General features: G+C 43.4%; 1 protein-coding gene across 1 annotated transcript in view; it reads left to right on the top strand.

Annotated features, from left to right (window-relative positions):
* The window catches only part of LOC138259406 (transforming growth factor beta-2 proprotein-like), a 54,521-nt gene extending 42,118 nt beyond the window's left edge, over positions 1-12,403 (top strand). The window contains exons 6-7 of the mRNA XM_069207151.1: positions 246-399; positions 10,333-12,403. Of these exons, the coding sequence (XP_069063252.1) occupies positions 246-399; positions 10,333-10,491 (313 nt within the window). The 3' untranslated portion in view covers positions 10,492-12,403. The remainder of the gene's footprint in view (positions 1-245; positions 400-10,332) is intronic.
* The last annotated feature ends 4,775 nt before the right edge of the window (positions 12,404-17,178 follow it).

Below are 17,178 nucleotides of genomic sequence, written 5' to 3'. Positions count from 1 at the left end.
GGATCTTGTTACCATCGTTCAAGGCTGCACAGTTAGAGATATTGTCTGCAGTGATGTCTAGTGACTCCCTGCTCAGGGTCTTTTTAGCTTCCCTTAGGAAGTGATGCTGTCTGCAGTCGAGCCCAGCCTTGATCAGTATGCAATATTGATGGCAGTCATGCCTAGTTACACTCAGAACATATAAAGAAGCTTACCCATGTTGCGCCACAGTTTGTGACCTACCAATCTTTGTTATCTTCTTGCAGGAGCACAGACCAGGGGTGCTGCCTGCGCTCCCTCTACATCGATTTCCGGAGGGATCTGAACTGGAAGTGGATTTATGAGCCACGAGGCTACAAAGCTAACTTCTGTGCTGGAAGCTGCCCCTATCTCTGGAGTGCTGACACGCAATATAACATGGTGAGTGAGGGTTAGGTAGTATTATGCTTTTGAGGGTGGGTTTATACCTATCTTGTAGGAGCTATTTTCACTTTCCCACCTTGTTCTCTCTCTGCTTTTGTAGACAGGTAAACTTCACACTTGTATAGCGCACTACTCACCGTTAGGGTCTCAAGGCACTGTACGCATACCGCTGTGGAACCCCTCCTGGCTTTTCGCTGTGAGGCACCCACTCCTGGATAGCCCCAGGGTGAAGCCAGGCATCCAAGCGCTGTGAGGGCTGTTGTGGAGATTAAGTAAGCTATTGCCCAGAGTTACAGAGTGGGACCCATTAATTAGATTAGGCACTGAGGCAAGAATGATCTGGTCCAAGGGAATTGAGCCCAAGACCCACGAGGTGGGAATTGAACCCTGGTCCTGGGACAGATCTCTGCATCAGGGTCTGCCGCTCTAACCATTGTGCCACACTTCTCCAGGTGATATTGAGAAGTGTAGGGCTTTCAGGGAAACCCAAGTCACACTCTGGTTCATGGGGAGTAGTCACAGATGAGTCCCTTCCATTCTGGGGGCTTTTGAGTTATGAGCTGGAATGCCTGGACTACAATATACCGAGATACCAGGCCATCAAGGAAGTTGGTCATGTCTAAGAATGTATTAACAGCTTGTGATGCACATGACGCACACTATAACTCATGATAGCTGCCACGTTCAACTCTTGATTATCTTTTTCCAGAGCAATTTGCAAATGGGTGTTTTGTTCATGGCGGGCATCATGAGGTATGGTGTGCCTTGAATGTGTCACAGAATTGCAGGAGGGTGTCAGGGTTTTGAAGGCTTGAGCCAGTACCACAACTCAGTTTTTGACTATGATCTTTTCAGTGAGTTTTTATGGTTACATGACACTTGTTTTTCCAACTCTCGCTGGCATGGCCTTCGATTGCAGCAGGGACTGGATGCAAGGCATGGCCTGTAGCAAGGCCCTGCACCCCAAAACGTTGTATCTAACTCTCTACAAGCAGCAACACTAGCAGTGCACAGCAATTGGCTGTGCACAGCAAGGGTTGAGCACAGGACCTGGGCTGTGGCTAGGCCCTCGAGCAACTCTATTCTGACAGCCAGCCCTCCATTGCTATGGTTTCTGTTTTTTTTAAGTATTCTTATTTTCCATCTCCCGCTGGCCTGGCTGTTGGTGCCCAGCAAGGGTTTGGTGCACAGCTGCCCACAGACTGGGCCCTTTGCCCAGGCCCTGTACCCGCCTTGCACCCAGATAATCCCCGCAGTGCATGCCCTTCTGCTGTGCACTGAAATGGGGTTGGGTACATGGCCCTGCGCCCAAATCTTTTCCAGATGCCAACCTCCACTATGCATGGCCTTCGGCTGTGCAAAGCATAGGCCCTACATCCAACCTGCTGTTCGTAGGCTTAAGTTATTCACTCCTCTAGGTCCCTACAACTTGTACCCTGGGTCAAAGACTCATTACTGTCTCCTGTGGCCGGAGGATGTTTTCCACAGCACAAACGTCACAATTCATAATCGATTCATAAATTATCCCAAAAATGGTGATTGAATGTGCCATTTAAAATGGTGGTTTGTTGGATCAAAATAGATTGCTTATTGGATAATCACACACTGCTTTCTGTGTTTTTTTTCTTGTGTAGTATTCGAGATTTCCATTCTTCTGAGAAACTCTCATGGCTCCCCCTGAGTTGGGCACCTCGAAGGGTTTCCTCATGTGGAATTGTTTTCCACAGCACAAAAATAAAAATTGCAAATTGGAATTGATCTGCAATTTTCAAGATAGTGGATTAAAAGTTCAGAGTCTTTCTACGGCCAGTCAAAATTGTCACAAAATTGAAAATATGATTGACTGTGTTGAAAATAATGATTTGCAATTTTAAAGGGCAAAGCTATACTCACCCTTTCCAGCCCACCCAACACATTTTTAAGCACATATATCTCAAAAACGACTGAATGGGTTTACTACAAAAGTTCGCTTTCTGAAAAAGTACTACATTCATGCCATGTTTGGCTCAAATCCATTCAGCAGTTTGGCTGTAGGTATAAGCAAAAATTCCCACGGGATCAAAAATGCGAAAAGCATATTTTTAAACCCCCACCCCTTTAACTTTTTCACCTTCACATAGCAGCAGAAAAATTAGCATGATGGACTTTGCTGACAATGTCAAGCAATTGCCAAATTTGGTGTAAATTTGTCAATGTATCCATCCATCCATCCATCACGGGTAACTGTTTAGAGATGTGGAATTTTATAAAATATATACTTGTTTGTGGGATGCTTTATTAATCTACTTGTCCTGTAAAAATATCACTTGTCCCTTTGGTGCCATGCAGTGAGGTTACAACTTATGGCTTTGTTCTCATTATTTCAGAGTTCTGTTGATAGCCTCTCTGATTATGCAAGGATTCATATTAAAGAGGGTTTGGATTCTAGCAATGCCTTGATTTTACAACTTTCCCCAAATGTACATCTGAACTTTTATTCTGCTGGAAGTAATAAGGAGTGATAGTTCCAGGGTTGGAATACTCTTTTAGGTCTGTGCACACTACAACCTTGCATGTTTAAGGGTTTTCACCAAATCATCTCTAATCTATTCCCACAGTGGGAAAAGTTGGAAATTTACTTTTGACAAGAGCAGAAGTAAAACTTTACCCAGAGTGGGGAAAAAGAAGTTGTTTGGAAAGTCAACTTGCAAACACCCAGCAGATTTTCAAAATGACAAACATACACATGCATATTTGCTGTAGCTAAAATGCAGTCCACAAACATTAACTAGGAGTACGGATTCCAGGCCTAATTCTGTCAATTCCTGAACATTCATGAAAGTTGTAAATCTACACTACATCAAGGCTATATGCCATGGAAGGGATGTTATGAACCCCCCTCCCTTGTTTCAGCGATGGTGGGGTTCTTTATTGGCCTCTTCTGTTTGCATCTCTGCAAACAAAAGCTGATAAATACTGCTATAAATGAATACAGTGTGAATAAAAGAGCAAGGAGGAGATATGAAGAACAAAATATGGGTTAATAGATGAGAGAAAGATGGAAGAAATATTAAATGGAAGTAAGGGTGAAAGAATGTATGGATGAGTGGGTGAATGAATAAATGGAAAGATGGATTAGTGATTGAAAGAATGAGTGGATGGATAGGTGGATGGACAGGTGAAAGGATGGCAGAGTAGATGGATGGATATGTGAGAGAACGGATCGGTGGATGGACAGGTAAAAGGATGGCAAAGTAAAGGGATGCAAGGGAAGGTGCATGGGCAGATAAAAGAATAGCAGAGTAAAGGGATGATGAGTGGGTAAAAAGAAGAGTGAACTGATAGCAGATGGACGAACAAATGGATGGATGGATGGATGGATGGGTAAATGGCCGCGTGGATGAATATATGATGGATGGATTGGAGGATGGCAGAATGGATGGATGGGTGGACAGATTGATGGATGGCAGAGTGAATGGATGGGTGGATGGATGAATGATAGAGTGGATGGATGGAGAAGGCTCTCGGAAAAATGATGGTTGAAAGGATTAATAGATGACAGAATGCAAAGACAAAATAATGGATATCAGCAGATGGATGTAAGGGTGAAAGGATGAGTAGATAGATGCTTGGTTGGAAGAGAAAATGGAGATCTTCTAGGGAGGGTTGGATGCACTTGCTTTGATTACTTGGTCCCATAAAAAGTTTTAGTTCAAAGTGTGGGGTATTTTAATTTTCTGGCTAATCTCTTGTACCGTGAATGCACTTTTGTGACTTTCTTTAATAATTGGCCTCCTAGTCACATCTGGTATTAGCCAAGCCATTTTGTTTTTATTAAAACAATATATAAATTCTTATAAGGGTAACTTTATATATGGCTGACTTCACTTTGAGTGACTGCATTCTGCTTTTTCACAAGTAGCATATCGGCGCATAGAATAGTTTCCTTCATTGCAGTGGTCTACTTTGGCAATGTGTGATTTTTGAGCCCAAAAAACATGTTTGCTTTTAGCCAATGTTTTTGTTATATTGGCGAGGGCCCAGCAGATCCCACAAAGAATAACATTTTACAAAATCCATGTCAAAACAAAACACAGATTGACAAAACCAAAAGGCTGGCAACCACCATCAGACTTATTGTCATTGCCATTGTCATTGCCAATGCTTATTTATTTTCAAGTTTCTCACAATCTTTCCAAAACTAGCATACACTGATTTTCCATAAATACTATTTTTGGAACTACTAGCATGTATCAAAGTCTTTTTAGTACACTGATGCCTGAAAGAAATGACACCTAAAATTGCACAGTTTAGTGAAACGTTTCTTCTAGTTGTGATTTGTTGTGACCATTTTATTTTGAAAGCTGAGGATTATCAATTGTGCTTTCAAGCTTCTGCAAGTATTTGCATCTAATCAGAGAGCGTTCTGGAGCACTACAGGTAGCCTTAAATTGTCAAATGTGTACACCTTTATATACTGGAACCTCTGTCCGTAAAGCATGTCGAGCGCATTTGTTTAAAGCAGTCACCTCATAATAGAGACCTTGCAACAATGAACCATAAATACAAGTTCGAACAGCATGAGCATACGGATACAAATCTTACCTTAACTGCAGGCAAAGCACTGTGAACTGGCAGCCAAAGGGTCTGTATTAATACTTTGTAAATTTCACTTGTGTATTTTATATATTACATGCTTATTTTGGAATATTTATCTTGAAAAAGGTGTTTCCTTTAAATTACAGCTAGCAATGAGCAAAGATTGCCATCAGAATATTTAGGTTTGCATTTCATTAATAGATTATTGATAGTACAATGGACAATGGTGAGGGTCAGCGGATTAATGCGCTTCTTTGGCTGCAGAGTTTACCACATATTTATGGATTTAACTGCAGTTGCCACATAATTTGTCTCATTTGCAAAATTTGCAGATTTCACAAAAAAATATTCTAGATAAAATGGATGAAAGTAATACTCCCAGAGAATAGCCCACAAAATTTAAGGTTTTTGCCTCTTAATTATGAAAACCTATCTTGCCATATAACATGGTCCTCCATGCCACATAATCTTACAGCATAAACAGCAGTAAAGCTGTGCAGATTGGTTTGAAAGCTGTGATTAAGATGTAGTCCATATTTCACAGAGAATGATGATAAATGTCCCATATTTATATAGAACATTCTAATTGGCAGAGAGGGCTTTTTTGGCCGTCAGTCCGATTGGCCTGCAGCAACATAAAGAGAAATGTTCCGCCAGCCATTAGAGGACAGGGGAACTGGGTACCCTGACCCCCACAAGGTATGGCAGGACTCCAGCAGGACACTGGTATTGTGAGATCAATGGTCACTTCACAAATTGAAGCCTGCATCGTCTTGAGGTACAGGGCAGTGATGGAGTCCTGCTTGGTTACAGCAAGTAGGAGGCCTTGATTAAGGTTTTACCTTCTGACGTAGGCTTTTTCTTGAAGATGTTTCTCACCGGGACGAAGTAACAAATCCGATCCGACCTCTGGGGGGGCCCTCTTCGGATACTCGTTGCAGGGGACCTTGTTGAAGAATTCTACCTTCGGACTTAGATTATTTTTCTGGACGGAAATCTTCGTCGGGGCTAAAGCTGAAATTTGATCTGATGTCCCTGGAGCCCTCCTTGGATATGCTGCCCTGGAAGTCCCGGTTAACTGTAAATGTTCGGACTTTGTATTTTTTTTTGCAACTTTTTCTCTCCAACGTCAGACGACCCTCCACAGCAAGCTGATTTTGAGTCAACGTCACCAGATTGCCTTTCCAGGAGCCCCCATGAAATCCTGATAGTTTGGGGCTCTGGAGCTTTTCAGCAAGACAAACCTGCAAGTCAGATCGGGTTGAGGTCGGCGTAAGATGGCTTTACTCACAACGCTGGGTTGGTCCCTTTATGGAGCTTTTTTTTCCCCAAAAATTCTCCAATCTTCTCCAAACTTCTGAATCTTCTTCCAGAAGGTATTTGAAGGTTCTTCAGGAGATCACCCCAAGATTCCAGAAGCTCTGAGTTTCTCCTTGAGGGTTAGGACTTCAAAATCCAAAAATGACCACTGGACAGTGGTCAGCTGCTTAGTTTCTTCAGGTTTTGATGCAGGTGACTCTGGTTAGCTATTCCCTACCTGTAGTAAACAGGGAGTTCCTTCTTGAACCAGTTGAAGCCTGGCGAAGTCCATTTTGTGGTGAAACCCAAGTGTACAGATGGTGCAGTCATTCAGAGTGAAGTGTCCAAGTGCAGGTCAGAGGTCTAGCAGGGCAGTCCTTCTTCTTCTTGTCTTTGTTCCTGGTAGGGATCTGAGGTGTGGGTGCAACTCTGCCATATTTATCCCTGCTCCTGGGATGGAAAGCAGGAGGGCCAACCCTCCAATCTCAGACAGGCCACACCCTCTTAGATGACCACTTCCTCGGAAGTGTGGCAAAAATCAATCCCAGAGAGCAACATTCATTAACAATCCAAAATGGCAGAAATTCAGTTTTGGAGGTTAGGTCTTGCTGAGTCCACCCACTGCTGTGGCTGAAATTCCCTATCACACCCTTTTCTTGCCCTCTCCTAATCTAATCAAGGGGGCACCTGGTTGTCTGGGTTTGCAGGAAATGCTGGGCGTCCTGAGCTGCTCCAAATGTCCTTCCCTGCTTTGAAGTCCAGTTTGACTGCTCTCCCCCATTCCTGTATCACCACTCCTCCCCCAGGCACTTCCTTTGTCCTCAGTCCAGGCCACTTCACACCTCATGAAGGCTGGCCAATCAGAGAAGGGCACTACAGTGCTGAAGTTGGCAACTTTCAGGTAGGGTTCTAAAACACCTACACTGATCTAGTTATATTAAATTCAACAATGGCAAATTGTTGGATTTATTTGATATGAAACTTGACATATCTAGCTCCTTTTGAGACTTTAATAATTAAAAATAAAGAATCCCCATGTTAGACTATGGAGCTCATTTACTACGGTGAGGGGAAGCAAATTTGGCTATTTTTTCATCACCAGGGCTCATAAAACCTCTTTTATATAGTCCATGCTTATAGTTACATAGCACATAACCCTAGAGGCACTTAGGGCACACCTTAGGGGTGACGTATATGCAAAAATAAGGTAGTTTATGACTTTGGAACTACTTTTAATTCCAAAGTCGAATTTGAAGGTAACTTTAAATTAAAAACAGCCAGCAAGGCAGGCCTGCCTTCAAAATGACACTGGGCACCTCAGCAGTGCACCTATGGGGGCACCACCTATGCTAGGGTCCCGAAACCTATGTGCCCTACCATATACTAGGGACTTAAAGGTAGGTTGATGCAGCCAATTATAATTAGCCTAAGTTGCGTACTCATTTTACACAGAGCAAAGGCCCTGGGATTTGTTAGCAGTGCCCAGGGCACCACCAGTCAGCAAAGCACCAGCAAAAAGTGAAAAACGGGGGCAAAAGTTAGGGGGCCTCTGCAATAAGCCCAGTTTTCCCACATTCACAATATAGTTTTGGCTGATATTCTGCAGTCGATATTCTTGTAGGTCCATATTTGTTACCTCCGGATTCTCAATTACAGCCACTGGTGGTCTCTAATGGATAAGGAGAACTTACAGGTTCCATACCTATTCAAAGATAACTTTTTAGAGGAGATAAGGGTGGTGGTCAATTGGATCTTTGGTCCAAAGCAGAAAGTCTGACCACATAGCTCTTGCTCTCAGGAGTCTGGTTGTCCCAGGATGAAGAGAAAAAGGGTAAGGTGGTATCTGTCTCTCCTTTGTGGTCTTAGTAGGAGCAATTCAGGAGATGTAATCACCCATCCATATCTTGAGGAGCACTGGATTAACTGTGAGAGTCAGATTGGCTCCGTTATATGCCAATTAACGCATATAAGGTGGCTGTCACCATGGTCACTGGAATGAAGTGTTAGTTCAAAACCGAAATAAGAGGCAAGGTTGACTTAGTAATGTGCAAAGAAAAGGCAAATGATGTTGAATATGTGATATGGGTAAGTTATAGAACACATTCCCTTGAACTATAATTAGCTATTATTAGGACATTTGAAGACAGAAAGATATTAATACAAAATGGGTTATAATCCTTTATAAAAAACAGGGGTTGCTCAGCTGTCACATCATGCAGTTCCAGATGAACTAGTGCATTCAGCTATTTGCCCCCAGACCAAATGAAGCCTTGGCAGATATCAAGGTGTTTAGGTTTTTATAATTTTAGTTGCATGGCTTTTTTTTATATATATTGTTGTTATCATTAAGACTAGTATATGACTATGGTAATTTTAGATAAAATTGTTTTGCTGCACCACTGAGGGCCTCACTACGAGTCTGGTGGTCTGCTGACCACCAGACTCGCGGTGGCAGTCGGGCCACCGCCAATGCGGTGGTCCGAGCACCACATTATGACTGCTGTGGTCGTGCCGCTGTCGGACCGCCAGCACGGCCCGGATTAGTCGTTCCAGCGGTGTGGCAGTCGTGGTGGTCCTTTTCCACCAGGGCAGCGCTGCAATCCCCAGGGCAAGCAGCTCTGCCCTGGGGATTACGACTCCCTTCTCCACCAGCGATTTCATGGCGGTAATACTGTCATGAAAAGGATGGCAGAGAAGGGGTGCAGGAGGCCACAGGGAGGCCCCTGCACTGCCCATGTACTTGGCATGACCAGTGCAGGGGCTCGCTGGCCAGAACCATCTCAATGTTCACTGTCTGCTCTGCAGACAGTGAACATTGCAACTGGTGCTGGTGCACCCTATGCACTACAGCATTGCCACCAGCTTCATTACGAGCCAGAGACAATGCCGTAGGACGTTTCCCGCTGGGCCAGTGGGCGGAAATTGAGGTTCCGCCCGCTGACCCAGTGGGAAACTTGTAATGGGCCTGGCAGGGAGGTAGCCACAATGGCGGCAACCTCCCCGCCGGAATTTTGGCAGACAGGCTTTGCCATCTGCCGAAATAGTAATGATGCCCTGAGTGTTGACAGATTTTCTGGTTTGACATGCAATGGTTATGGCCTGGAGTGGAACTCAAAGATCTGTGCCATTGTCTAAAGGGAAATATGCATATATATCATTTTATTGTAATACGTGACTATAGAACAGGACTCTAGGATGAGTTTTGCCTCTTGAGGGCTGAACTCGAGGTGGGCTGTGTTTAGCTTGTCACCATAGCTTTCTAAGGCATGTCTCAGCTGCAGGAATTGAAAGAATTGTGTTCTGTGAAGTAGGAAGTCTTCTGTCAGATCTGCAAAGTAATTGATGTGATCATGGCACCAGATGTCACCAAGGTTTGAGATACTAGTCAAGTCCTATTGGCAGAATCTAGTCAATATTGCTGTCTGATTTGCAATGTGCCCAGCCAAAGGCGGGTCACTGCAGTGGATGGGCCATGCCACTTGACGTGTTTGAGGGCCTCATGTCAGCAAAGCTATAGTAGTCTAGTGATCACTGGGAATGCGTGAGGCACTATCTTGCTATAAATCAGGTTGAACAAACCATACCTGGCAATGAAGCCAATTTCCAGTCTATTTGGAGGATATCCATCTACCACCAAAAAACAGTCATTGATAGGAACCAGCTGAGAGGCCCTGTAGTACAGTTTCACATACGCCCATCCCAGTCCTGTCTTGTATGGTGATTGCTGACATTTCAAGAAGGACACCCGTGGTTGCTTGCTGCCTGGGAGGAAGTTGCTTACTGAAGACTGCAGGTCTGTAAAGAATGTGGGTGTTAGTATAAGTAGATATATTTGTAGGATGTACAGAAAGTGAGGAGGGAGATCATCTTGAACCATGACCACCTACCCCATCATGGCACTTAATAACATCAGACAGGAGTTCAGTCTCAATGCTTAAGCATCTCTTGTTCTCTCTTTGGGCGGATTACCTGTACAGCTTGAGTATGACTTATTTGTTCTTGCCTAGGATTGACCCAATCAGATTAATCACCTCTCTTTTTCCTTACTTGTAGGTGCTCCCCCTGTACAACAAGTTGAACCCAGATGCATCTGCCGCACCATGCTGTGTTCCACAAGACCTGGAGCCTCTCACAATAATCTACTACGTGGGCCGAAAACCCAAGGTGGAACAGCTTTCCAACATGGTGGTGAAATCATGCAAGTGCAGATAGATGGACATGATGAATGCAGAGTATATTTTAAGAAAGACCTAGAGGTGTTCTCTAATCCCTTGGGAAAATCTTTCCCTGGGAAGCCATAGAATAGAAGAGCATTGAGGAGGACTTGCATCACCAACACATAGTTCTCAGGCTCCGTTTTGAGAGTCCACATGGTGATCTGCCAGTTCTGGCTACATGTTTGCTTGGAACATTCTATCTCGACCAACGATTAAGTTTGTCAAATGTCTCCATAGCTCATTACTCTCTCTTTGAGCATTAAGGTAGATTATTTCTCCCAAGCACTTGAAATGGATTTCTCTATAGTTGGTTGCGCCCCAAATTACCAAGACCTGATTCTTCTGGGTATCACCCATTGGTAGTGCAATCCCATTTCTGCTGTAGTTATTTCCACTCAATATCTTTCATAGTTGTTTCATTCTCATACATTGCACAGTTTTGTTGTCTCTGTTTCCCCCATAGTTGATTACTCTTTTTGGGCCATATGTACGAACACATTTTCCCATAGGCATAGAATGGGCAAAACTGCTTGCTACATCTGGCCCTTTGTCTGCTATAGTTGGCTGTTTTTCCAAACTCCAATCACCTCCTTCCTTTACAACCTGTGGTTGGTACTCTTTTTGCCACAGAGTAAGTTCCTTACCTTCCTCATATATGGACCGTACGTCATAATGTCTCTTGTTGATTCCATCACATTTCACCCATAGTTAATTGATTCTTACAACCCTTTAGTGGTGTATTCACATATCTCATACACTTTGCTCATCCTCATTTCCCCTTATAGTTGGGCCAGTTATACAACTCTTATAGTTGGTTTTCTGTCATATGTTCCAAAGTTGACATCTTAACCTATTTCCCTCCCAGTTGTTCTAATTTTTGTCCATAGATGATTACTTTGCATATATTCTAAATATGGTTATGACTCATATCTGCAATAACTGGTTCCTTTTCAAAACTTCCATAGTTCAATTGTTCTACTATTTCCTACAGATGATCTCTTCCCATATCTTTTGTAGTTGGTTCCATGTTACATCCTTCAACATGCAATCCTCCCTATGTTTTCCATTGTAGAATCCATACCATGTCTCGTTTTTCATTTTTACATTTTCCATGATTAATTAGTTCTGTTGATATTGAATATGTCGCATATGGCCAGTAGTTGATGTTTTCCTGCATCTCTTATTGTTCGTCCATCCCAAGATCTCAATCAGGTGGTCCACCACTGTATGTTCCATGTTGTATTTATTCCTACTTCTCCTATAGTTGTTTCTCCAATATTGTCTGTATGTAGATTCTCCCCAGATCGTCTGTAATTAGTTCCTTTTCTCATCTCTTCAAGTTGATTCATCCTCTTATCTCCTTTAGTTCTTTCATTCTCGTGTGTAGTACTTCTTTCCCCTTTATCTGCCAGGTGTCATTCTCATACATATCCCCATACTTGATTTACTTTAATATTTTTCATAGTTGGCTCGTTCCCATGTCTCCTGTAGTGTGGTGTGTTTATTCACATGTCCTATGTTTAGTTCCTTCTGATATCTTCCAATCTCCTATATTGATTTTCTTCATATTTCTGCTGTAGCGGGTTCCTTCATGTAATTTTCACAGCTGATTTTGTACACTATAAGTCAATATTGTCAGCAGAAATTCCTGGGAAACACACAGATAAATGGTAGTAGGTTCTTGGACAACAAATCATTTTCTTTTCTCTGCGGGTGATAGATGAATACTTAAACTATAAAATGTGTACTGCCAGTGAGAATATTCACTGGATTGAGAAAGTTCAGATGTTTTCAATTAAGTTTGTGGGATCCTGCTTTTGTATTTTTGCACTAGATAATTGTGAAATTGTCTTCTACTTTGGGGCACGGAAAAAAAACATTCTGAAATAAAGATCAACCATACTTTCTGTTGAGTTGCTGTTCTCCTTTTTAGGAAAATAATCTGTCCTGAGGAGCGTTGCTAGTGAAGGGCATGTGCAGTGCAACGCGAAATAATCTATTGACAAGGAATACTAGTCTTCCTACATTGTCTGGACCCTTAACATTTCCAATTTGTTAGAAATTGTTGCAAATGGAGATGATGACGCACGAGGTCAATATCAGTTCAACCTCTCAAATTACTGAGGCAACCTAGAATACATTCATTTCCTCTAGAACTGGTATAGAGAAGCTCCCAGGAAGGTTGGCATCAATTGTGATGGTGCTTTATTTTCTGGTGCTTACAGTCTAATGAGCTGGTGAATAACACAATAACAATGACGGAAAGTTTTTCAAGCGCAATATTTAAAATTGCTCTCTTTCACTGGAACCATGGGTTTTGAAGGGCATTTTTCTTCCTGGGGTCACACTGCATCAGACAGGTGCTACTTCTGCAGCAACACAAAAATTTGTCGGCTGCGCATTCGATAGTTCATGTCAAGCATATTGTTTATGTACAGGTGCACAAGCGATATGCTGCAACAGAGACACAGTGCACTTGGATCAGATCATGAGGTATTGGAATATTCAGTTAGTTTCAGACCTAGCGATAAAATCAATTGATATACTTGGAAAGCAGTCAGGTACACAGGCCTATTTTTACCAATTTTTCAAGGAGGAAAAGCCCTTCCAAACTCAGTTGCAAGGGATTGGTCTGCCAGGGCCCGGTACTCCATCTTTGTCAAAGCTCTTTTTGGTTCCCAGACCAGCACTGTATGATCAAAATGTATGATCAAAATCAGTGCTGGAAATCAGGCGGATCCCACCAGATCCCGGTTCTAGGAACTATTTCTGGGCCCAGGGAAAAATGCTGAATTTGACCTGGTGTCATTTTCCATCACCAGGACATAGTTCAGCAGTGCCCACATGTTGACTGCATTCCATTTGGAGAAGCAACATGCAGGTGGAAAGGGGGCTTTCTTTTTTCCTCTTCTTGCCAGGCCTAAATCAAAGACCTGCATTAAAGGGCCACCAGCCTTTCTTATTTCAAGTATCACTGGCCTGGAAGCCACCTGGAGCCTTAAGACCTAGATGCCAATGCAGTAGAAGAAAACAAAGGCACACAGCTCATCACTTCACAAGTACTTTAGAGAAAGTAAGATTTGGCGGCATTCAATGCCTCATGAAAGAAATGTGCATGAACTGTAAGAATGCAAGATTTATCAGTGTGTATGAATAATTACGAAAATTATAATTAAAATGGCACCTACTCATTTATTTTTTAATTTAATTATTTTATAACACTACTCATCCCATTGCAGGGAGTCAGAGTGCTTTACATCACATACACACAGACACAATACATAATACAAGTGTATAAATAAATGTACAGGAAATGTTACTTAAATCTTCTGGTGCCCGGGTCGTAACGGTTACGTCCTCGTTTGCACCGCTCGGGTGCAGAGGACGTAACCGTTACGCCCTAGTATGGGCCCTCAGTGGAAGCGCTAGCGCTCCCCCCGAGGGCCTCGCACCTCCCTCCCATGAGCAGGATGAAGGGGAATCGCTTCCCCTTCCATCCCGAACCCTTGTGGCATCTGATGACATCAGCGCACAAATCGCGCTGAACTCAGCAGAGGCTGGCCCCTCCACACGGAAGAGAAATGCAAAAGCATTGCATGGCAAGGGTCCCTCCCCTGGGGGGAAAATCCTTTTAGGCCATTTCTGCCCCCCTTGGGGGCAGATCGGCCTATTTTTATTGGGCCAATCTGCCCCCAAGTGGGGCAGAAACCACTAGACACCAGGGATTTTATTTTTGCGCCAATTTCACACAAGGGGAGGGACCCGTTAGGCAAGGGTCGCTCCCCTGGGGGCCAAATTTATTTTAGGCCATTTCTGCCACCCTTGGGGGCAGACAGGCCTAATTTAAGTAGGCCGATCTGGCACCAGGTATTTTTTTTTATTATTTCATACAGATTGGGAGCAACCCCTTCGGCAAGGGTCGCTTCCCTGGGGGGCAAATTTATTTTAGGCCATTTCTGCCACCCCAAATAAATGGGGACAAAGTTGTTCTGCCCACTGGTGGGCAGGTGGGTCAATTACCCCCGATCCATTCCCTGGGGGCTAGGGGGTCAGAAAGCCTACTAGATGCCAGGGAATTCAAGAAAAGATAGTGGCTACCAACCAGTATGGGTATGGCTATGCCCCCACCCCAACTGAAGGGGGGTAAAAGTCTTTCAGCTCTCCCCCGCACACTAAAACATCTTATCCCACGGCAAGCAAAAGGACATTTGATCATTTTGGGTTTTGATTTTATATTTGGGTCATGAGAACTTGTCTAACTCTCAAAATTGTTCACTTGGATAAGGACGGCACTTTTTGGACTTTGGGGCGCTACCATGTAGAAAAATCTGCAAGACCTAGACACATCTGAAAACTAAACATCTGGGTGAGTCCAGGATTGTCTACTTCACATGCACCCCACACCATTTTCTTAACCACAATGCCCTGCAAACCTCCAACTTTGCTTGAAATCACACATTTTTCGCACATTTTTGTGATGGACCCTTCCAGAATCGGAAGGAATCTACAAAATTCCTACCACCCAGCATTGTTGCATCTATACTGATAAAAAATCTGCCCCACTTGTCAGCCTAAAAACGTTTTTTGTCAAACTGCCCTTTTGGACCCGCTTTGGTTCCCCCTCATTTTTTACATGTTTTTGGCTCTTCCCTGTCATAGGCACTTGGCCCACCTACACAAGTGAGGTATCATTTTTACCGGGAGACTGAGGGGAAAGTTGGGTGGTAGGAAATTTTGCCAGTGCGGTGATCCCACAGAGAAATGTGGGAAAAATGTCATTTTTAGCTAAATTTGAGGTTTGCTGGGGATTCTGGGTAAGAAAACACTGGGGGATCCACACAAGTCACATCTGCCTGGACTCCCTCAGTTGTCTTAGTTTTCAGAAATGTTTGGGTTTGGTAGGTTTCCCTCGATGGCTGCTGAGCCCACAACCAAAAATGCAGGTGCCCCTGCAAAAACAGGTAGTTTTGTATTTGGTAATTTTGATGTGACCACATAGTGTTTTGGGGCATTTCCTGTTGTGTGCACTAGGCCTACCCATACAAGTGAGGTACCATTTTTATCGGGAGACCTGGAGAAATGCTGGGTAGAAGGAAGTTTGTGGCTCCCCTCAGATTCCAGGACTTTGCAGCACCGAAATGTGAGGAAAATGTGTTTTTTTTTGTCAAATCTTGAGGTTTCCTAAGGATTCTGGGTAACAGAACCTGGTGAGAGCACCACAAGTTATCCCATCCTGGGTTTCCGTGGGTGTCTAGTTTTCAGAAATGTCAAGGTTTGCTAGGTTTTCTTAGGTGCCGGATGAGCTAGAGGTCAAAATCCACAGTTAGGCACTTTGCAAAGAACAGGCCAGTTTTCTTTAGGAAAATGTAATGTGTCCACATTGTGTTGTGGGGCATTCCCTGTTGTGGACACTAGTCCTACCCACAGAAGTGAGGTACCATTTTTATCGGGAGATTTGGGGGAATGCTGGGTGGAAGGAAACTTGTGGCTCCTCTTAGATTCCAGAACTTTCTATCACTGAAGTATGAGGAAAAAGTGTTTTTTTTGCCAAATTGTGAAGATTACAAAGGATTCTGGGTAGCAGAACCTGGTGAGAGCCCCACAAGTCACCCCATTCTGAATTCCCCTAGGTGGCTAGTTTTCAGAAATGTATACATTTTCCAGGTTTTCCTAGGTGCCGGCTGAGCTAGAGGCCAAAATCCACAAATATGCACTTTGCAAAAAAACAGTCCGTTTTCTTTGGGAAAATGCGATGTGTCCATGTTGTGTCTTGGGGCATTCCCTGTCGCGGGCTCTAGGCCTACCTACACAAGTGAGGTACCATTTTTATCAGGAGACTTGGGGGGATGCTGGGTGGAAAGGAATTTGTGGCTGCTCTCAGATTCCAGAACTTTCTGTCACCGAAATGTGAGGAAAAAGTATTTTTGTTGCCAAAGGATTTTGGGTAACAGAACCTTGTGAGAGCTCCACAAGTCACCCCAGCCTGGATTCTCCTAGTTGTCTAGTTTTAAAAAATGCTCAGGTTTGGTAGGTTTCACGAGGTGCCGGCTGAGCTATTGGCCAAAATCCACAGCTAGGCACTTTCCCAAAAAACCACATCAGATTTCAATGTAAAAATGTGATGTGTCCATGTCGCGTTTCCTGTTGCGGGCATTAGGCCTACCCACGCAAGTGAGGTACTATTTTTATTAGGAGACTTGGGTAAACACAGAATAGAAGAACAAGTGTTATTGCCCCTTGTCTTTCTCTACATTTTTTCCTTCCAAATGTAAGACAGTGTGTAAAAAAAGACATCTATTTGAGAAATGTCCTGTAATTTACATGCTAGTATGGGGACCCCGGTATTCAGAGATGTGCAAATAGCCACTGCTTCTCAACACCTTATCTTGTGCCCATTTTGGAAATACAAAGCTTTTCTTGATACCTATTTTTGGCTCTTTATATTTCACCAAATTAATTGCTTTATACCCGTTATACAACGAAAACCCATTGCTAGGTGCAGCTCCTTTATTGGCTCTGGGTCCTAGGGCTCTTGATGAACCTAAAAGCCCTATATAGCCCTGTAACCAGAAGAGTCCAGCAGACGTAACGGTATATTACTTTTGAAAATCTGACATGGCAGGAAAAAGTTACAGAGTAAAACGTGGAGAGAAATGGCTGTTTTTTTCAGCTCAATTTCTAT

This window comes from Pleurodeles waltl, chromosome 9, assembly GCF_031143425.1.
Source record: "Pleurodeles waltl isolate 20211129_DDA chromosome 9, aPleWal1.hap1.20221129, whole genome shotgun sequence".
Lineage (NCBI taxonomy): Eukaryota > Metazoa > Chordata > Amphibia > Caudata > Salamandridae > Pleurodeles > Pleurodeles waltl.
This window is presented reverse-complemented; position numbering and strand designations above follow the sequence as displayed.